Genomic DNA, 22,200 nt, shown 5'->3' with positions numbered 1-22,200 from the left:
ATCTAAAGCCTCAGTGAAAAACATTTCTTTTACACAAATATGCGCATTGAACCCTGTGCTGGCATTGAAGATGGAGTTGAGCAAAGCCTCCAAACACCTCAGTAACACCCCTTCTGTGAATTACTTCAAACCAGTTGGGACTTGATGAAAGAACGCGAGGTATAAACCCCTTGAGGGCCTGTGAGTCACCATCTAGAAAGGCTCTTGAAAGGGTAAGAACATTTTATAGTTTGATCAATAGGAGTCTGAGAATAGGCTGCAGGATAAAGACAAGTTGAGGATTAAAAACTTTTGGAAACTTGAAGAATTGAATTACTCTCCTAAGGAAGTTCCCAGGAGAAAAAGATAGAGAGAGAGAGAAAGGAAGACTTTTTCATCAGATCTCAAGCAGCAACCTTTCTGTTAGGTCAGAATTCAGCTAAAATAGATTTGATGGTCATCAGCCCTTGTTATCTTAGTCTTGATGCAGAACTGTAACACCCAAAGCGCCTTTTAAGGACCAAGTTCCTGTCGTACAGTAGTTTTGGGTCCATGTTAGGAGGAGGTTGAGGCAGTGTTGGAGACTTCAAAATTAGAGCAGCTTTTGCATAGAATATTTCATTGAAATAGATCCTTATTCAATTTTACTAGCCAGTATGAGCTTTTACTTTGAAAACGTATGAAGTGGTGTGGGTAGTTGGGTCTTCCTTTCTCTTTTCACCATTATTTTAGTATAAGTTAAAAATCTGTGGCATTAATATGGTTTATCAGAATTTAGATTCTCTTTGTAAAGGAGGAAGACAGTTCAATGCTGTGGCCACTGGAGCACATAAAAAGTAATAACTAAAGGAGTCTGGATAAGAATTGGTTCTAAGAGTTATTTCTAGTCTTTTGGGTTTTGCCCTATTCTTAGAAAATTTACAGAACCCTACCATGTGATAGAAGTAAACAAAAGCTGAGACTTTCAAGAACCACTGCTCATGTGCTGTGCCCAGCAGAATATCAGAGTGTGAACTTCCCCAGGCAAAGTCCATGGGCCTCTTTTCTGGATGACAGGGTAAAGGGTAGACCTGTTGACCATGAGGACAGAAGGTGGTGACATGGGAAGGTAAGCCCCAAGTAAGACTTGTGTCCTTAGAGTTGGAGTTGCATCTAGCACAAAGCTCTTTTTCCATTTTTCCTACTTGGGTTATACTGAAGAGGCTTTGTGTGGAGCAGTTTTTAGTACATTTAGTCAGAATTATGAGGAAAGCTGGTTTGCTTGATGAGACATTAGAGAAAGCTAAAGCCAACAAGAAGTGGGTAATTGAAAGAGGGAGATTGAATAAGGTGGGGAGCCCAGTCTAGATTGCTTCTGGCTTTGTACTAGTCCCATGCGAGCCTTGCTGGAACCTCGTACTCTCTTGTTTCTGTAATAGGTGCTCACTCCTACAGAGAGCCAGCTAACTTGCACTTGAACCCTATGCAACAAGATAGGAAGAGCCTGTCAGTGAGTGTCTTCTGTTCCTAGATATTATTTTCTGGGTAAAGAGATGCAAGTGTCTGAGATACCATCTCTTCCCCAGGAACTTCCCAGGGAAGCAACCAGATGAACACTGCAGAGCATGGTGTTTCCCCTGCTACCACAAGGTTGATCATAGGGTTTGTACAAAAATATGAAACATTTAAAGCATACTATAAAAGATCTACTCATAAGGACATAAAAATTCTTCTATGCAAAGAGTCAGAAAAAAATTACAGTTTTTTAATTGAAATTAGGTTGCATACTCATTTATGAATACTGAACCCAAAAGACCTAAGGTTTTTCCACTTTAGAGAACATCTAGACATAGTCCCGGCTTCCCTCAGTCTCCTTGGCTGGAAAACTTAACCTCTTCTCCCATTTGGAGCTTCTTGCAATTTATGACTCTTAGTTCTGACTCTTTCTCTAGAATCCTCCAGTAGGAGAAAAAAAGTAGTTTAGGGCTATTATGGAATATAGGTCTTCCTGGTCAAACCAGTGAAACAGGTATCACACCTGCTCTGTTAGGATACCTCTGCTCACCTAACTGGGGTTCGAAGTCTGGACATAGCATCCAGCTGAATGGTACTTATATAGACCCTCTCCCCAACCCGATCCTCTGAGGCAGTCTTTCTTCTGAAACACTGCATATTTCTAAATGAGGAGGGAAAGAAGTGATATAGCTTTCTGCCCAGGAATACTCCTTTGGAAAGGCCAACTTCAGACCTGGCAAAGATGCCTTCAGAGAAAGCAGTCATGTGAAAGTCAGGGTGAAGGGATTTGAAGTTGACAGAGGAATGCAGACTTAACTTTTTTCCAGAAAGGTGACTTTTTGGTCACATGTCTTACATTTTCATTAATCAGGAGTAGTGCTTTATAAAACAAAACAAAGCAAAACAACCTTCTGTTCCATGCCCCAGGCAGCTTCCTGTGTAAAGCAGTCTGTGGCAGCTCGTCCTGTGTTCTGGTCGGAATTTTCCCCTTGAACTTTGCTTGTGGAGCTTCTTGGATCGTCTTATGGGAACAGCTTACACAGCTCTTGTTTCAGCCTGCCCGTTCTTTCCTGATATTTCCCTCAATTTCTTCTGTTCTTAGATCCTTCTTTAGAGGGTCATTTTGGGTGGAAAGACGATAGGCGTAGGCTCAAAATGATGAGGTGTTTTCCTTCACAGCCTGGCAAAGCGATAACGTGAATAGATGCTCCTGGGAATGGGGAGGGAAAGCATCAGCCCCCAGGTGTCCAGGCACAGTGGGCGCCTTTCCTCTCAGTGACCCTTTACCTTTCTGCCGCTATAGTCACCTGCAGATCTCAGGGCCCTTTATAACTACTTATCATTTTTAAGAACTAAATGTAATGAAGAGATTGTTGTTTCTATTTACAGTTAGGGAAACTAAGGCTGAAAGGAAAATTATCATTGGAATCAAATTCTGTCAGTTCTTTATTTCTCTCTTTGAAGCAAACTGTATTTCCCCCCAAATAAAAAATAAGAGTTATAGCCACTTAATGAGAAAAAAATTCATGTGCAATATTGTGCAGTGTTAAATTTGCAACTGTTATGGTTGGTGAAATACCTTTGTAACTTCGAGTGTCTGGATTCTTAAAACTAGGTGTGTTGAAAGACAAGTTCCCACCTAGCCTTCTTTCATGCATGTAAATTCAGTGCAAGCCTCTGTTTTAAGGAGCTTTATGTGGTTGGATTGACATTGCCTAATCAACAATTGAAAAAGTTAAGCATTACCTAGAAGTCATTTAGAACTATGAGTCACTTTCCTGACAAGCCAATAAGGCAAGAGAACCTGGGTTGCAAAACAATTACTAGCCCAGCCTGAGGGACCCTGGAAATATATTACAAGTATCAGTTAGGGAAACAAAGCAGCAGTGTTTTACCAAGCTGCAGAGAACAACCTAAGGTTGCTAACCAAACAAAATAACCTTACACTGACAATGCCAATTTTTACATTTGTTTCAGAACCAGGGACGCTCAAACCACCAGAGGTAAGATTAACTCTTCAATTTTTATTATATAACTTTTGCATTTCAGGTTGTTGGCTAACTTAAGCAGGCTTGAGCTTTTAGAATGTGAAATGTGCTTCTTAAAATGGATAGAAACAGAACTAGAGTGAGCAACCAAGTGCTTGTAAATGAAATGCACAGGTTAAATCAGAGGAATTTTCAGTCAGTCCCTGCCTGAAAATCTTAGGTAGAGGAAACATGTGAATATTTAAGAATATGTGTGAAATGGAGCCTTTCAGAATCTTAGTACTTACTCAGGTAAATTTCAAATGTTGTAACTGTGTGTGGTACCAATATGGGGATACTTTTCTCTAGTTTCCTGCAGAATTCCACAAACCCCTGCAGTTTATCTGTATTCATTGGAATGAAAATCTTTGATCTTACTCATATAGAAGGAAGGTAGCCCTCATCCCAGGGAATTGGTAGACCGGTCCCTGTCATGAAACATTGCATTGCTGCCCAACATTTGCTAGTCCTGAAAAGTTCTAACATTGTTCATCCAAGGATATGGATTCATATTTCTAGTAGTTTTCTGTTTTGAGCACAAACATGATTTGTATCATGTCTTATTGATCAAAGCAAGATCTGATAACATTTTCTTTTGGTTTAACACAGTCTCAGGTCTAATGGCTTAGAACTGTGTGATCCTTCTCACCTCTCAGGATAAGCTATTTTTTAAAAAAATATGAAAGAGTGAAAAATTTAACAGGTTCTAGACCATTGCCTTGGCCTTTAACCAAAAGTAGCATATTTCTTATCTGACCTCTAAATTTCTCTGTGACCTTATCACAGAGAAAATTAAAATATAAAATGCATATGATTACTTGTAGAAACCAAAAGTATAGTAACTTGAGAATTTCAGAGTAGAAGAATGACAGAAAAATTCTATACAAATTTATTTTAACAGATAATTATATATCATTAAGAGGGGTGTAATATTTTTTAATAGGCTGGCATTTATGCCATTGGTAAAAATAATGAAAAGTACTATAAGACATCAAATAAGAAGTAATTGTTTCTACTTCTCTTTTGCATAAGTGTGTAATTTGCACATAGTGAGAGTGATGTGAGGGGGCTCTTATGCACCCCTTCGGTGTCTCAGTTAACTATATTTTAAAGTCTAGAATCTAGATCAAGGAATAGTTCATATAAGTTCTTCTAGGGCTAAAGTAAATTAATGTGAAATTTCTTTCAGTGTTTAGTTGACCGGTGAAGTTTTTCATGAGGACTGTAAGGACGCTGCCTGTGAAAGTCTTATAGGGCAGCTTCCTCTCTCTTATCCTCATGCTATTCTTATATTATGGAAATCGAATTCCTCTTAGAGCTCTGAACTTTGCCACTTTACAAAACAAAACATTTTTTTTTTCCCAAACAGGATGATTTCACTTGATTTTATTTAAGTGAGGTGAAGTGAGTATATTTATAGAAAGTGTGCTAATAAGAAGTGGTTAATAATTTTCATATGATACTAAATAATTCTCTCCAGGCATTTTATCCTCTTAAAAAATTACATGGAAGCCTATTATGAAGTGAATTAATTTTCACATTGACTTTTTTTTTTTAACTGCAGCATCAGTGGTTTAGTGACTTTCTTAACTTTTGAATACAATAAGTGCAATTTTTTCTTTAATGTGTGATTCTGCTAATAATCTTTATTTTGGATGTGTAATTATAGTTACTGGCCAACCTATTTGGAAATCTTAGCTTGGTTTAAGGAGAAGTGTAACAAAAGAACATTAAGAAGCATCTGTCGCCTTATACCTCCCCACCAAGACTGTGTGGAAAGCCCTTTACCTCTCTAAGGCAGATGCTTTATGATGCTCGGGAGTCTTCCCAGAAATAAACAATGTGCTCTGTGAGCTGCATTTCTCCCACTCTCATGAAGACCTTCTTTCTCTCCATATACCAGGTTGTAGTCCTATTCTGTTCCCCTTTCGATAGCTATGATTGTGACTTTTCTATTTTTAATTTTACACTTCATTCTCAAGGGAAATAGGTCAGTTTTCAGTAGCCACAACATCTGTAGGCCTTCATGACAACACCTGGGATGTTCATCCCATGTCCCACTCTGGAGTGGACCTGTCTCTAGTGAAGCTGTCTCTAGCTGTAGGAAGTAAGATTTTCATATGTATCCATTTAACACATATGTACTCTAAATCCATTCCTTAAAGGTTTTTCTACCTTTAAAACAGATAGAGGAACGAAAGCCAGCTCCATAGCAAATTAACTTTTGCTTATTTTGTTGGTAAAATCAACGGAGAATTTAATTTCTCCCAAAAGGCAAGAAGAGATTCTTGGGTGATGAAAGTAGTTCTTTTAGAGAAAGATAGGTAATGAAGCAAGAAATAACTCAAATGCTTGTAATATTAGGTTGGTTGGTTTTCCCCTCCCCTGCCCCTTCTAGGTTGATCAAAGAATATTGAGAAGGTTCTGAAGATCAATTCTCCTGATCTCATGGGGCTTTTCCCAGGCTTTTGAGAATGTGGGTGGGGGAAGGGACTGTGTTGGATGGAAAATGACAGAATGACAATGGAAATTGGCATTTTAAAATTGTTTTAATATGCTCTGCTAAACATATCTGAATTTCTTAAAATATTAAGATGAATTTTTTGGTGTTTTTGAAGTAAACTAAATCTCCAGAGGCATTTGGTCTAAGTAACTGAAAACATTTTTTTTTTTTTTTCAATGCAGCAAGTCTTAATTCCACTGCCTACTCTTCCTGTAGAGAAGTTTGTTTTCAGGGTCACTGATTTTTAGGTGGAAAAACCTAAAACGTAAGCAGTAGGACAACAACTTAGAAAAATCACTTGTAATTTATATGTATTTAAACAGTCAAAATGCCATGAAGTTAATGATGATGATGATGATGATGATAAGCTGTCACTTAGGAATCCTTCCTGCATGGCAGGAACTGTTCCAGTGATTTCACATGATTCATTTAATTCTCGCCACAAATGCTACGAAGTGGTGCTATTATTATCCCCATTTTATAGGCGAGAAAACTGAGACACAGAGATATGAACTAACTTGTTCAGAATCAAATAGCAGGTGCCAAGTGACAAGGTCTGAATTTGAACTCTGGCAGTCTGAGTCTAGAATCCATATTCCTAATAATTATACAATGTTCTCTATTTTTTCAGATAGTATGATACTAGTTTCAGGTGTACAATACAGTGACACGTGTATTGTTTAGTCTCCATCACCTATTTCACTCACCTCACCCTCCTCCCCTCTGGAAACTACCACTTTGTTCTCCGTAGTTAAGAGTCCGTTTTTTGCTTGTTTTCTCTTTTCTCTTTCTTCATTTTTGTTTTTTTAAATTCCACATATAAGTGAAATCATAAGGTATTTGTCTTTCTCTGACTTTTTTTCAGTTAGTATTATACTCTCTAGGTCCATCTGTGTTGTTGCAAATTATTCTCTATTTAATCCTAACTTCAGGGTGGTAGAGCATTGGTCTTCAACTTAAGGGCTCTTTTTCACATTTTAAGGCTATAATTTTTGTTTATTTTTTAAAATTTTATTTATTTGTCAGAGAGAGAGAGAACAGAAGTAGGGGGAGCTGCAAGTAGAGAGAGAAGCAGACTCCCTGCTGAGCCAGGAGCCCGATGTGGGACTTGATCTCAGGACCCTGGGATCATGACCTCAGCCAAAGGTTGCTGCTTAACCATGAGCCACCAGGCATGCCTTAAATCTAGAATTTTTAAATGCTACTAATTCAGGGATTCCAGGAATAGAACCCACAAAGGTTGAATTCCTTTCTTGCCTCTGAGCATTTTGATAGTAGAAGGTATAAGAGCATAGAAAGACAGCTTCTACTGTACATTAAGAAGGTGAAGGGATATGTAGGAAGTAAATAACAATCCGATATCATCATTATATATTTTTCTGTTGAAAATATTGTCTGTTGTGTTCCTTGTCCTTTATAGAGAGGGCTCTAAAGAATGTTCTACCATTTCAGATAGAAAAGAGATTTTCTCTGAAAGCGGCTTTCTTCCAGATTATCAGCTATGGATCTTTGACTCTCATGCGTCCCCTCTTTGTGCCTTGGCTACCAAGAAGCCCAGAGTGACATTTTCTTCTCACTTATAACGGCTTTCTTTATATTAGTTTTTCCATTATGGCTATCCATCTTGCTCAACACAGATTCAGTGCTGATTCTAATGGTCATGCTCAGTTTTTACAAATCCATTTTGAAAGTAGTTGGGTTAAAAACAAACTTTTAAAAAAGTTCTCCAGTTTGCTTTCACCTTGAGAATCCTGAACATCTGCCTGATGGGCTTCAAGGCCATTAAGAAGGCTGTAAGTCCCTATTTCACCCATTTAACTTGTGAATGAAAACAGCAGGGAGAATCGTAGGAAAAATCCATGGCTAATGTGTGCTTAACAAAGCCCCATGTACTCTGAATGAAACCAAGTCTCCTCCACACACAGGCGCAAACCCCAACACACAGAGGGAGAAAATTGCTTTTGTGAAAATCTAAATTATATGATAGTTATAGACTCAGCATTTCATCCAGTTAAATAATAAGAAGTGATAATCAAGTCCTTATTAATGAGTGAGATTACTAGAGTTATTTAATGAATTTAATGGAAATGAATTTAATTCCATGTGAAATCGAATACATAGCCATGCATTTTTCAAATATTGAAAATTTCTTTTGTTTTACATCTTATTTATAATTTATGTAATGCATAATTTTTCTTATGGCTTTCTTTTCTGTGATGAGCATCCACTTTCATGGTTCACAAGCTGCATGCCCGTTTTGTTTCTTCAAGTAAGGAGATACAAGTGACCATAATTAAAACACCATTCTCGGTTGAGTGTGTGTTAAAGTCAGAGCTTCAGTTCTGTGTTTTGAAGTTCTCCAGTCTCTGACCTCTCAGGCCTCAGAAATAGCTGAGTTAGAGTTTTAGAGTTTACATGTCTTTGCTGGGAGCATTTTTCCAACCAAGAATAGCTACTTGGGCTCCGTTCTCATGATTCCTGTCATCATTACAACTTTCAAAAAAAATTTTTTTTCAGTCATCATATCTAGAGATGGCAAATGAAAAGATGTTTCTTTTCTACAGCGTAATATCAACAACATCAAACACAGATGTTCAAGTGGAGGACTTATTAGAGAAGCAAAAAGGTTAAATTATAAAAACTGTAGAACCACATGTTTTGATCAAATTTAGTCATACTTTTAAATGGAAGAAGTGCAACATTAATTGGCCTTCCAAAGTACTATGTACTAATACAATGTAATAATGTGGAATCTTGTTTTGCTTTGTTTTACTTTTCTGCACAGAAACGGACCAATGGACTCCGAAGAAGCCCCAGACAGGTGGATCCAGGTGTGTTTCTGATTGCATATCTATAATCATAACTTCAGTTAAGCGGTTATGAAAGTTATGGGAATTGCTGTAGAAATCAGACAGATTGTTTGCCTTTGTTCTTGGCAGTTTGGTATGGACTGTGTGACCAGAAGGCGCCAGTCTAACGTGTAAATCATTTACCTGACTGCACTCTCTGGGCCAGGTTCACAGGATGAGTAACACCAGTACCTGAACAATTGACTGAGCTGGTTATTTTCTTACTGAACAGCCTCAGGCTGCTGGGTTAATGCTAACATAGCTAGTGCCCTCCACCTTCTCCCTCTCAGATATGGAAAGAAAATCAACCGAGACAGCACTTAAAAATTAACTTTTCAAAAAAAATTTTTAAAAAATAAAAATTAGGTTTTCTAAGGGGGTGGACGGAGCTCATAAACTAGACAATCTTGGTACCCTCTGCATTTGGGAAACTACTTTTCTTTACCCTTTATCTGTACCATTTTATAATGGAAGAATGAATTTAAGGACTTTGTGAATAAGTGTCTTCCTCGGGGACCAATTATTTGTCTACAGAGAGGATTCAGTTGTTTTCTATTTAACATCGTGAGGTTTGTTCTGTCATTGTTTTAATTATTTTTTCATCCATTAAACAATGCCTTCCACAGTTTAATTACCAAAGATTTGTTATATATATGGTCATATTATTGTGGGTAAAGGGTATTCATAGCTAAAGGATTCTAAATATATGAACTTGATTAATACATCAGGTGGGACATGAAGTAACCTTGCTGGAAAATAATCTGGATTACGTGTTTTTTTTCCCATCATAAACAGTGTTCACCTAGTTGTAAAGCTTAGCTTTCAAAGCATTGAAACCACACCCATGGTAGCCATGCCAGTTTATGAGCTGTTTGAAAAGATTTATAGGAGCTTTGTTGCCTCTGGCTATAAATTGCCTCACTTATGTCCTGAAATCAGTCTAAATCTTCTAACTACAGAACAAAATTGAGGCTATTAAAGAAATAGGGGTTTTGGTTTATTTTAATAGTTCAAACTTTCCCAACACAATACCCTTTGCAGAGGATTCTGCAGTAATACTTAGAAGTGCCTTCTTCTGTTCTATTTAGTAGGACCGTATGTCTCTCTGCATATTTTTTTTTCTTATTTTGGGTGAGTTATATTATTTTTATTTTGGAAAATGATCTAACCTTTACAAATGTTATTTTAAAAATATTTTCTCTTTCTTCTATGGGCATTTTCATTTAATCCATTTTCTTCCAAGGAGCTGAATTTCTATAGTGTGTCAGTAGGAACACATTTGGCAATTAACAGTTCACTTTATAGCCAGAATTTTTAGGAACCCTTAGATTATTTAAAGAGAGATATAGTGAATTCATAAATTCTAAGTATAACAAGGTTTTGACCAGTAATATGAGAGTTTATCCTCAAGTTGATGGCTGTGCATAGGTTCCACTGTTCTGGTATTCCTAATTTGTCCAAAGATTTTAGAACTTCATGAAGAATAAGCTTACAAATATAAAAGAATGGGTCCTATATGTTATGTTTATAAGAGAAAAATGTGTATACATACACACACACACACAGCCCTACACATTTACATATATTGTATATCATATAGTTTTCCTTAGGTTTGGTAATTATATATGAGCATTTTCTCATTTCTCCACATTTTAAGGAAAAAGCAACCAAAAAGCAAAAACAAATAGTTGATGATCTTGCCTCTTGTAGGTGTTAACATGGTAACACCTGTTTCTCCCTGTCAGTGTCTTTTGATGTTAGGCTTGAATTATGTGTTTAGAGTTGGTTGTCTTTTGCATCTTTGCTCCTTTCAGTTGGTAACTGGCAAAACTTTTTTTGTTCAAAGTTAACCCTTGTTTGATCACTGCCCTGCACTAAGTTGGTCCTGATATAACTATCATTTAGCATACTTTCACAGTTTTTACATTCATTCCAAGAGGTTTAAATAAGAAATCAGCAAAACCAAAGCTTCCTCAGCAAGGACAAACTGCTTCCAAGGGATATTATTTGCTCTTAGTGCTTCCGTTAATCTTCTCTAGCTAATTTAGTTGACATCTCCAAGTGCTAATACACTGACTGCTTTCCAGCAGTCAGTTACTTAGGGCAGTCTGTAGGAAAAAAAAAAACAAAAAACCAAACCAACCCAGTTAACTGTAAATGTTTTTTGGAAAGGAACTTAATACATAGTTTTATGGGTAGTAGGTGCCTAATAAGTACTTGTTAAATGAATTAATGAATAGCCGTATTCTTCTTCTGTGCACATTGGCTCTCTTGCTTTTTAAATTCTTCCTGACAAAGTGGAATGACGTAGTCATGGAGTGCCGAATAGTTCAGTGGTAAGAAAGAAGCGTGGCTCTGGGGACCCAGCTCAAGTTCTCAGTTGCTGTCGACCTATGGCAATTTCTTTCCATCTCTCTGCGGTAGTTTCCTCATTAAAGGACACTAATCGTGGTACCTACCTTATAAAGTCATCGTGAGCGTTGCACGAGTTAATAGGTATAAAGCACAACAGCACCAGGTATGCAGTAAATGCGAAGGGTGGCGTTGTTGTAATTATTACTTTATGATAGAGCATGGAGCTTAATGTGGGACCTTTAGTCGTGTGCAGAAGAATCAATAATATCTGCCAGATATTTCTTTGTAGACAGACCCAGAATTTTATGTTCATTTTCCACTGAAGCTAGAAGTTTCATAATTACAGTTGTTTTCAGATTTGCAGCTATTCCCTGCTTCTCTGGTGGATTTCCAAAATATTTTGTGTAATTTCTGTGTAAGAAGAGAAGCAATCAACAGTGCTGGCTGAGAGGTTTTTGGTGAAGCTGATGAAGTTGTAGAATATAGGTGAGGTTCAGTGGGGGTGAGGTCTGGAGCCGGTGACCAAGAATTCTTGAGACATCTTTGGTGCAAAATGGTGGTTTATTAAAGCAGGGGGACAGGACCCATGGGCAGGAAGAGCTGCTGCAGAGGTGGAGGGTGTTGAGGGATGGCAGGTTGTTTACCATGGGGTTGGGGGAAGGTAAGGAAAAGGGAGGTTTCAATAGAACTTTCATATGCTAAAGAGGAGGCCTTGCCATTGCCAAGGTCCTTTTGCCCTCTAGCAGGGTATTAACAGTAAGATAGTTGGGATATTCATAAATAAAATCCTTAAAAAAAAAAAAAAAAAAAGATAGTTGGGATATTCAAGCCCCGCATTGGGCTCTCTGCTCAGCAGCAAGCCTGCTTCTCTTCCTCTCTCTCTGCCTGCCTCTCTCTGCCTGTTTGTGATTTCTGTCTGTCAAATAAATAATAAATAAAATCTTAAAAGAAAGAAAGAAAGAAAGAAAAGAATGTCACTTATGTCCCATCTAGGAGTGGGGTGAGGGGGGTGAGTTTGCAAGGTGTCAGCCTTTTGCTTTGTCCTCAGCCAGCCATTTGTTCCCTCATCAAAGCTAGAGTAGTGTTTGTGATTGCATTAAAAAAACAAAAGAAAGGAAAACCTCCCAAGTTGAAAACATATCGTGGGGTTCTGTTCAAACGAAGAAAAACGTAAGCTATAAGTTTGCACCATGTCTTGTTAGCACATTTCCACTCTCTCACTCTTGGGGCACATGGGTGGCTCAGTCAGTTAAGCATCGGGCTCTTGATCTCAGCTCAGGTCTTGGTCTCTGGGTCATGAGTTCAAGCTCCATACTGGGTATGGAACCCATTTAAAACAAAAACAAAAGCCATTCACTCTTAATTAATAATTGTGGTTAATCTTTATAGAAAATATTTACAAAGGGCTTTGCAGTTTATTTTTTCTTGTCTTCTATTGTGTGCTATTTATCAATTTATGATCTCAGCTACTTTTATAAATATACTAATGTGTTAGATGCAAATTCTGGTAGCTCTTTGGATATCTTAAATATAGCAGGGTATTTTCATCAGTTTGTACTTTTCTTCCTAAGACAGATGTTGGTTTCAGGAAAAAAACACTTGTAAGAGACAGATCAATTATTTCAGGAACACGGAGGTGCTAGGCCTTTTTCAAGAACATGAGATCATAAATCTCAGAATCTGAGCACTGGTATAATATTTATCACCTAAAGTGACCCTCAAGGTCAGAGTTGCCAATTACATTTTAATACTGAGCTTTACAAATTTCCTTCTACGTATAAAATACACAAGATTTATTTTAGTTTGCATGTGGCAAATCTGTATACCAGGCCATGTGTTCTTTTTTTTTTTTTTCCATGTGTTCTTTTGATCAAGCCCATGTTTTTGTCTTAAATTTGTGCAATTCATAGCATCTTGTATTTAAGTCCATAGTCAACAGCTTCTTAAAAAGTCAGGCCCTTGTTCTGTGTGGTGCTGCCTACAGATCAGGTAGAGTAGATGGCAAATATTTAGGTATCTCATTTTGTTTCTGATCTTAAGTTACCCATGTGATTCATGATAACCTTGAATAGTAAATGAACAGATAACGGTTAAATGATAAAAGAGTTCTTTCTGAGAGCTCTTGCTTTTCATATGCTTATTGTAACTTTTGGTTACAAAGGGAAACCTGTGGCTTGGAAACATTGTCTTTTCTTATTCACTGAGGAGATGTCCTACAGTTTCTTAGCAGAGACACCTTCAAAGATGGTCACTTTCGCTTTCAGGCGGGTAGGATTGATATGTAATGCCATTCCTATTTGTTCTTGTATGAAGAAAGGAATTCAGGAAAGAACTTTTTCATTACCAGCTTTGTATACCACAATAAGCACCAGCAATATCATTAATTATAAAACATAGCTCCTTTTCATAAGGAATTTATATTCTGCCTAAAGAAAGAATAGATACAGGCACAAAATCTTAATTGCATAAATGCATGTATGTGGGTGTACATATGAAAATATTTTAATATTACATTACTCTTTTATATGCCGACTCACTATAGTGTCATAAAAAACACAGTGAATAGTCTGGTAAACATACCAAAAAAATCTAATTATGTAGTATGTGCAAAAAAGAAAATGTAATTGGAAGAGAGGAAGGAGTACATGTGGGCTCATACTGCTGTTAGTCTGGGTTGTCTATGTATGTTTTTATTTATGTAAATAGCAATTTTGCTATGCTGGCTTATTGAATCACAATTTAATACAGTTTTCCTTAATGTTTTAATTTCAAACAATTGTTGAACTCATTCCAAATCTGAACAGGGTTGTTGATTTCTTTTAGCTTTGCTTCTAAACATAATGTCAATTTGCTCAGTAGAGAAATTTTGTATTTTTAGTTTCTAAATACAAAACATTGATGAGAAAAATAGCAGCCCAGGATTTTAAAAATTACTGATCTAAAAATACATGTTTTTCCTTTTTTATGGGGGAGACGAATGTATATTCTTGAAGGCTTTAGTAAATGAGCTTTTGTCTATAATAAATAAGTAACAAAGTATCCATAGATTATGATATTTCCATATTAATCAGTCAGACCTACTTCTGTCTTTTCTGTCACCCTTAAAACTAATTTCTCATCAAATATAAATACTAATCTAAATATTGGGAGCATAATGGTAAATGGGTAAAAAATATATTTCACACTGAAAGAATGAACTTGAAAAAATTAGAACAATAGAACCCAGTGTTTAAGATTCATAGCACAGAAATGAGAAATTCAAGCTGTGAATGAGTGCTGGGAGCCTGCTCTGGTTTTTAAAATAGTTGATTTGTTCTCAAGCGTCTATTAAATTATAGGCGGTAAGACTACTTTTGCACTAAGGCGATCGATCCCCTGGTAGGTATTTTCTGGACTACTACCTTTTTCATTCCTTTTACTTGATGACAGATTTCTGAAATGTCCATCCTAGTCCCATGCTCACATCCTTCTCTGGTTTGGGGAGGACTTATTTTTTCTTTTCGAGTCTCATGCCAGGCTCATAAAGGGTCACTGTTGCTGTCATCTAGCAGGTTTTTCCACCCCTTGCTAAGCCAGTGTTTTCCACCTGCTTGGGTACCTCTGGCATAGGGACCAGGGTGAAGCAAATATTGGAAGACCAACACAGGGATGTTTTTGGTGGGAGACACAGCATCAGTTATGTGATTATTGAAATAAAACATTAGCAATATTATATATAGAACCTGCCTCTGGGTCATTTGTGCACTGCTAACTGATTATTTCTGTTATGATAGTAATCATGTCTTTGGAAAGCAATGTATTCGATATTTAGAAAAATATTCTAAGGAGGAGGTCTCGAACCTGGGGAGCTGCTTTTAACATTTATCACTGAATAAAGGAGTCCTTACTTGGAAAGTCAAGTATGGCCTGGGCTTCCTTTTTATATCTATGGTCCTGGTAGTCAAATATCACATTTCAGAAGAAAAAGAATATGCTCTATAAAGCCAAGTACACAAACAAACTTTAGGAATTTCTTGTGGGTCAGTGTCCTCTGGCAACCACGTAACCTTGCTCTGGAGCTTTATTCTGACGTAAGGCAAATGAAAGGAACCAGTGGAGTCAGAACTGGTGGCTTCAAATAGTATATAGTAGTTCTATATATAAATAAGGAGAATGATTCACAAGTTAATTAGAATACTGGAGGTCAGTTTGTGGAATTTCTATCAAAATGACTCATGTTGGCAATTATATCTTTCAGTACATTCAAATCCCATGTCGATTTTTTAAAATTTTAATTTGAATGAAAAGAAGAGCTTATGTTAGCTGCTTGTTTTCTATAGATAACTTTTTTGAGATTCATTCTTTTCTACATAGATATTAGAACTGTATGGAAGCGTACCCATTTTGAGAAACTTGGAATTTTGTTGGAGAGATAAGACAAACAAAAATAAACATGTCCAACAGTAATACTGTGTGGTATGATGAACCATTAAAATTCGTAGTGTGTAGTTGACTATGTGGGAAATGTGGAAGAATTCATGTGCACTAAAGGACACAGGACAAGGAGATAAAATATCTGACAGGCACATGAAAGTAAATTTACACTGACCTGTAGGTGTTTAAAGTTGCCAGTCTCTTACTAGGTTTGGGTCTGCTCAATTCATTAGCACCCAGTATGCTTTTGTTTGTCAAATGACATAAACCCATTTCAAACTAGAAAAACAAGTTAAAAGGGGGGGGGTGATTTCCCTATGAAATCTGTTTTCCATAAGAAAGAAGGACTAATGGGGCGCCTGGGTGGCTCAGTTGGTTAAGTGCCTGCTTTTAGCTCAGGTCATGATCCCAGGGTCCTGGGGTGGAGTCCCGCATTGGGCTCCTTGCTCAGCATGGAGTTTGCTTCTCCCTCTCCCTTTGCCTGCCACTCCTCCTGCTTGTGTGCTCTCTCTCTGTCCAATAAATACATGAAATCTTAAAAAAGAAAAGAAAGAAAGAAGGGCTATGTTTGCAGAGAATGGGGAGGGGAAAAGCTTTGTCTACGCAGGGCTTTGTGTATGGGCATTCCTCGTTTCATTACCCTTTGCTCTGTTGCTCTTCCCAGATACTGTGTTGAAGGTTTGTGGCAACCCTGGGCTGAGCAAGCCTGTCGGTTCCACTTTTCCAATAGCATTTGCTCACTTCGTGTCGCTGGGACCCATAACTCTTGCAACATTTAAAAAATTTTCATTATTATTTTATTTGTGGTGGTGATCTGTGATCAGTGATCTCTGATGTCACTATCAGTTGTTTTGGGGTGCCACAAACCATGCTCCTATAAGATAGCAAACTTAATTGATAAATGTGTCTGTTTCTTATCTGGTCCACTGACTAGTTGTTTCCCTGTTGCTCTCCCTCTCCTTGGGCCTCCCTTACCCCTGAGACACAGCAGTATTGAAATCGGGCCAATTTTAATACTTTTGTGATGGCCTCTAAGTGAAAGGAACAGTTGCATGTCTCTCACTTTAAATCAAAGGCTAGAACTGATTAAGCTTAGAGAGAAAGACATGTCAAAGACGTGTCAAGAGGCCAGAGAGGCCAAAATGGAGGCTACTTATGGTAGTTAAATTGGTGAATGCAACCAAAAAGTGCTTGAAGGAAGTTAAAAGTGCTACTCCAGTGAACCCCTGAATGATAAAATAGTGAAACAGCCTTATTGATGATATGGAGAAAGTTTTAGTGATCTACAGGGAAGATCAAACCAGGCCCCATGTTCCCTAATCCAGAACACAGCCCTAACTCTTCAATTCTGTGAAACTCAGGAGAGGTGAATAAGCTGTGGAAGTAAAGTTGGAAGCCAGCAGATGTTCATGAGTTTTAAGGAAAGAAGTCCTTTCCATAACCTCAAAGTGCCAGTTGAAGTAGCAAATGCTGGTGTAGAAGCTGTAGCAAATTATCCAGAAGACCTAGCTAAGACAGTTAATGAAGGTGGATACAATAAACAACGGGTTTTCAATGTAGATAAATAGTCTTCTATTGGAAGAAGATGCCATCCAGGACTTTCATAGCCAGAGAGGAAAAGTCAATCCCTGGCTTCAGAGCATCAAAGGACAGGCTGACTTGTGTGTTAGCAAAAGCACTTGGTAACTTTAAAAGGAAACCATTGCTCATTTGCCATTCCAAAAATCCTAGTTGCCCTTGAGAGTTAGATTAAAACTACTCTGTCTGTGCTCTATCTGGAGAACAGCAAAGCCTGGATGACAGCATATCTGTTTTACAGCATGGTTTACTGAATATTTTAAGCCCACTGTTGAGACCTACTGCTCAGCAAGGAAGTATTCCTTTCATAATATTACCACTCATTGACTATGCACCTGGTCATCCAGGATCTCTGATGGAGATGTATACCAAGATTAATGTTGTTTTCATGCCTGCTAACACAATGTCCATTCTGTAGCTCATATATCAGGGAGTCATTCTGACTTTTAAGCCTTACTATTTAAGAAGTACTTAGATAGTGATGATTCTTCTGAAGGACCTCGGCAAAGTAAATTGATAACCTGGGAAGAATCTCCATTCTAGATGCTACTACGAATACTCATGATTCATGGGAATAAGTCAAAATATCAATATTAGGTGTTTGGAAGAAGTTGAGTCCAGCCCTCATGGCTGACTTTGAGGAGTTCCAGACTTCAGTGGAGAAGTAGCTGCAGATATGCTGGAAAGAGCAAGAGAGCTAGAATTAGCAGCAGAGCCTGAAGATGGGACTGATTTGCCACAATCTCATGATAGGACATGAATAGATGAGGAGTTGTTTCTTAAAGAAAGTAGTTTCTTGAGATGGAATCTACTCCTGGTGAAGATTACTGAGAAGATTGTTGAAAGGATAACAAAGAATTTAGAATATCACCTGAAGTTAGTTGATAAAGCGTAAAAGGGTTTGAGAAGACTGATTCCAGTTTTGAAAGAAGTTTTGCTGTAGGTAAAATGTTATCAAACAGCATCACTTGCTACAGAGAAATTGCTTGTGGAAGGAAGAGTCTATTGATGTGGCAAACTTCATTGTTGTCTTAGTAGGAAAAAATCCCACAGCCACTCCACCCTTTAGTAGCCACCACCCTGATCAGTGAGCAGCCATCTACATGGAGGAAAGACCCTCCACCACCAACAAGATTATGATTTTCTGAGAGCTCAGGTGATGGTTAACATTTTTTAGCAATTAAATATTTTAGAATTAAGGTATGCAGATTTGTGTAGATATGATGCTAGTGCACACTTAATGGACTATGGTATACAGTGTACAAATAACATTCCTAAGCACTGGGGAACCAGAAATCCATCTATTGGGATATTTTCTGTGTTGTGGCAGTCTGAAATGAAGCTGCAGTATGTCAGGTGTGTCGGTACATGTCAGTATGTCTATTACTGCACACAGTGAGTTTCAGACATTTTCCTCTTGGGCATACGATGGCTGGGCTTTCTACTTTTACTTTGTCTTCTTCCCACTTGGATACTCTTCTGATTGTTTTCTTATATGGGAAGAGGTGAATCTGGAGGAACGTACCTGAAATGGGACGTGGTCCATCCCCACATAGTCTTATCCCTCCTGGCAGCTTTAAGTTGCAGACCAAGACAAGCTTTCTTGCTTCCCAACAGCATTTTGTAAGCATGTCACTGTACCCAAAATACACGTTTGATATATTCCTTTGGATGTAGGCATTATGTTTCTAGAAGGCGGTAATCCTTTGTTCCACCATTATCTACTCACAGATTAACATACTATTCATCCATCAGATTAGGAGAACTGCAGAAATGGGACCTAGCACGGCATGTTTCATGGAGGCACATGGGAAGGAAGGTACCAGATCTTCATTGGAAGGATCAGCGTGCGAGGGGTGGAGAGTCAGAGTGTAGGCCTTGAGGCATCAGGTTAGCCACAGCCTGCCTCTGTGGCAATAAAGGAATGATGAGGAAAGAAAGGGAGGGAAGAATCTTCCTTCTTCTGTCTGTTTTAGATATTTCCACTCCCATCAATGTTTTTAGTCATTGGAGGTAGCCCTGTGCCGTGTTAGACCAAGAGCCTTGCAGTGGCTTGTGTCCTGTGTCTGTACTTATTAGTTGTACAATCTCGGGCAAGTTAGAGTGTCTTATCCTCTCTAAAGTGGAACCAATAGCAGACCTCCTACTGTCATTGTGAAGATTATATTAGGTAATAGATAAAGCATTCATTAATGTGATGTAGCACATCTCTGTAAGTGATAGCAGTGGTGATGGTTCTTACTAATACTTACACAATCCTGTAATCATTTCCATTGCTATCTAACAAGCTTCCATAAATATAAGCAGCTTAAACAGCACATATTTATTACCTCAGGGTTTCTGAAGGTCAGAAATCTGAGCATGAGTTAGCTGGGTCCTCTGCTTCAGGGCTTCTTATAAGATCTCACTCAGGATGTTAGGACCATGTCTCATCTGAAGGGTCAGCTGGGAAGATCCACTCTTCAGCCTGCTTATGTACTTATTGGCAGGATTCTTTTTGGCTATTGAATTGGGTTCTCAATTCCTAGGTTTAGCTTTTGGCCAGAGGCTGTCCTCAGCCCTTAGCTGCATGGGCCTCCCCATCATGGCTGTTTGCTTCATCAGAGTATGCAAGCCAACAAGGCAATAGAGTCTCCTAGCAAGGAGTCACAGGTCCTGCCTGTGTTCGGGGGTGTGGATTAACCAGGTGTATGGATACCAGGAGGTGTTACTGGGGTTTAGTAGGGATCATTGGGCTCCATCTTAGAGTCTGTCTGCCACAACCTTTGAGATACTGCTGTTTTTCAGGGGAGGCAACCTCAGCTCTGAGAAGTTTAAGTAATTTACCCAAGGTCACAAAGCACCTGGCTAGTACCAGGACTTAATTGCAGTGTTTGGCTCCAGAGACCTCACTCTTACAGAGATTTTCTGTGTCCCCTACTTATGCCAACTTTTGCACAGAGAAGAGCTTATTTCCTGGAGTTCAGCTGTATAGTACAGTGCAAAATTAGCAGTATGATCGGGTCTGTTTTGCAGAGTTCATTAGTGACTGCTGTTACAAAGCAGATTTATGGGTGATTTTATTTTATGCATTGTTAATTTTGAAAATGTTAATCTGAAATTGCTACAGTATTTCAATTAATTTGGATGATTAAAACTTAGCACCAGAAGAATCTCTAGCAGGAGATAAGGCAGCTAATTAGAGGTTCTGAAACAAACAACTGTAGACACTGGCACAGAGACACGCTGGTGGAACTCACTCTGCTTCACAGTTTTGAAATGGAAAGAATAATTTCTGGCAGTCTCAATATTCAACTTGAGCACAGTTGACTTATTTTTTTTTTTTTTAAAGCCATTTTAAGGAGTTAATTATTTAAAGGAATGTAGACTTTTTTAATATTGTGCATTTCTGGAAAACTGCCTCCACATTATTTTGGAGTATTGTCTTTTCGATAATTGTAGCTGGTGACAGAAATACAAGAGACATTTGTTTCCAAGGTATTTTTCATGTCATGTATGGTATTTCATGGTTTTTATATGTTTGTTTTTTTCTGAATTTAAAAGTGAGACAGCACAGACTTTTAAAAAATATTGATCTTCGATAAATTAGTTTTGCATTTTGAAGAATTCTCAAAATTTCAGAAGCTATAAGGAAGTATAAAAAAATTTCTTGGACAAATTGCCCATAATTCCCACACTCAGATGATAGCCTTTGTTGTTGTTTTTTTACACATTTTTCCTAGTACTTTCTTTTCTTTGTGTGTAGCCATATGTTTATAAAAGATCTGTATTTCCAATTTAGTATTCTGCTCTTATCACTTAACTTTGTCTCATGAGCATATTTGTTTATTCACATGTTCATTCAACCATTTGATAAGTATGCAGGCATAATGTTAATTTACAAGGATGAACAAGAGGTGTTTTCCCTAATGCAGCAAACAGTGTCATGAAGCCAAAGGTAAGATTTGAGATCAGGGTAATACAGGGGCTATGCTTAAAGGGAGCACATATTTTGAATATGTCGACATCGGGAAATGATGTCTAAACCGAAAGGATGTGAGTAGAGGATTGACAGAATATGAATAGAGACAGGAAGGTTGCAGGAAGAAGGAAGAGCTCCAGCAAAGGCCTTGGGTTGGAAAAAGTACAGAATGGCTAGGGTTTGAGAGGGAGAGCTGTATACAATGAGCACAACCAAGGCAAGGTCTTTATTTCCACATCAAAAACGTGACTGTATTCTGAAGGGCAGAGTGAGCCTTTCAACTAGAGGATATGTCTTCTGAGACTGGTTTAAAAGATCATCCTAGCTGAACTGTGAAGGGTTTATTGAATCATTAAATAGTCTTAAAAAAATATCGGGTTCTTTTAGAATTATTTCTTGTTGGACGAGAGTCTTTCTAATTTTCATTATTATAAATACTATTTGAAGAGCATCTATGTGTGAATATATTTGTCCATTTGGCTGACTAGTATTATTATTTAAGAATGGAGTCAGAAAAGTGGAATTTCTGGGTTAAAATTCATGAATTCCTATACTCAGGATATATATGTTGTGCTAAATTGCCTTTTAGAAATTTTATATTGAATTATATCCCCACCATTTCTGGCATGAGACTGTGTCTCACCCTATGCTTAATGACACTTCTTTTTACTTTAAATCATTTGATGAGAAAGGAATAGGATATTACCATTTATATATAGTAGTTCATATCATAATATGAACTTCATTACTAGCAATATAGATCTTTTTTAATGTTTATTGGCTATTTGTATTGTTCTTCTGTGAATTATCTGTTTATACCTTATCCATTTTTCTATTTAGGATTTAGTGCTTTTGTAAATTATTTGTAAGACTATATCTATGTTAATGATATCAACCTTATATTTATCAAAAATTTTTTTCTGGCTTGTTTCTATAGAAACTTTTACATTTGCATGTGGTCAAAATGATTGATATTTATGGAATTTTTTCTTTTTTCCTGCTTTTGTGCTCAGAAAGTTCTCTCCTTCTGAATTCTGTTAA

General features: G+C 37.6%; 1 protein-coding gene across 4 annotated transcripts in view; it reads left to right on the top strand.

Annotated features, from left to right (window-relative positions):
* Nucleotides 1–22,200, top strand: part of VAV3 (vav guanine nucleotide exchange factor 3) — a 360,704-nt gene that overhangs the window by 242,281 nt on the left and 96,223 nt on the right. For all 4 annotated transcript variants that reach the window (XM_059137589.1, XM_059137591.1, XM_059137588.1 and 1 more), the window contains 2 exons: nucleotides 3,451–3,476; nucleotides 8,789–8,834. In XM_059137589.1, the coding sequence (XP_058993572.1) occupies nucleotides 3,451–3,476; nucleotides 8,789–8,834 (72 nt within the window). The remainder of the gene's footprint in view (nucleotides 1–3,450; nucleotides 3,477–8,788; nucleotides 8,835–22,200) is intronic.

The sequence above is a fragment of the Mustela lutreola genome, chromosome 10 (genome assembly GCF_030435805.1).
Source record: "Mustela lutreola isolate mMusLut2 chromosome 10, mMusLut2.pri, whole genome shotgun sequence".
Classification (NCBI taxonomy): Eukaryota; Metazoa; Chordata; class Mammalia; order Carnivora; family Mustelidae; genus Mustela; species Mustela lutreola.
This window is presented reverse-complemented; position numbering and strand designations above follow the sequence as displayed.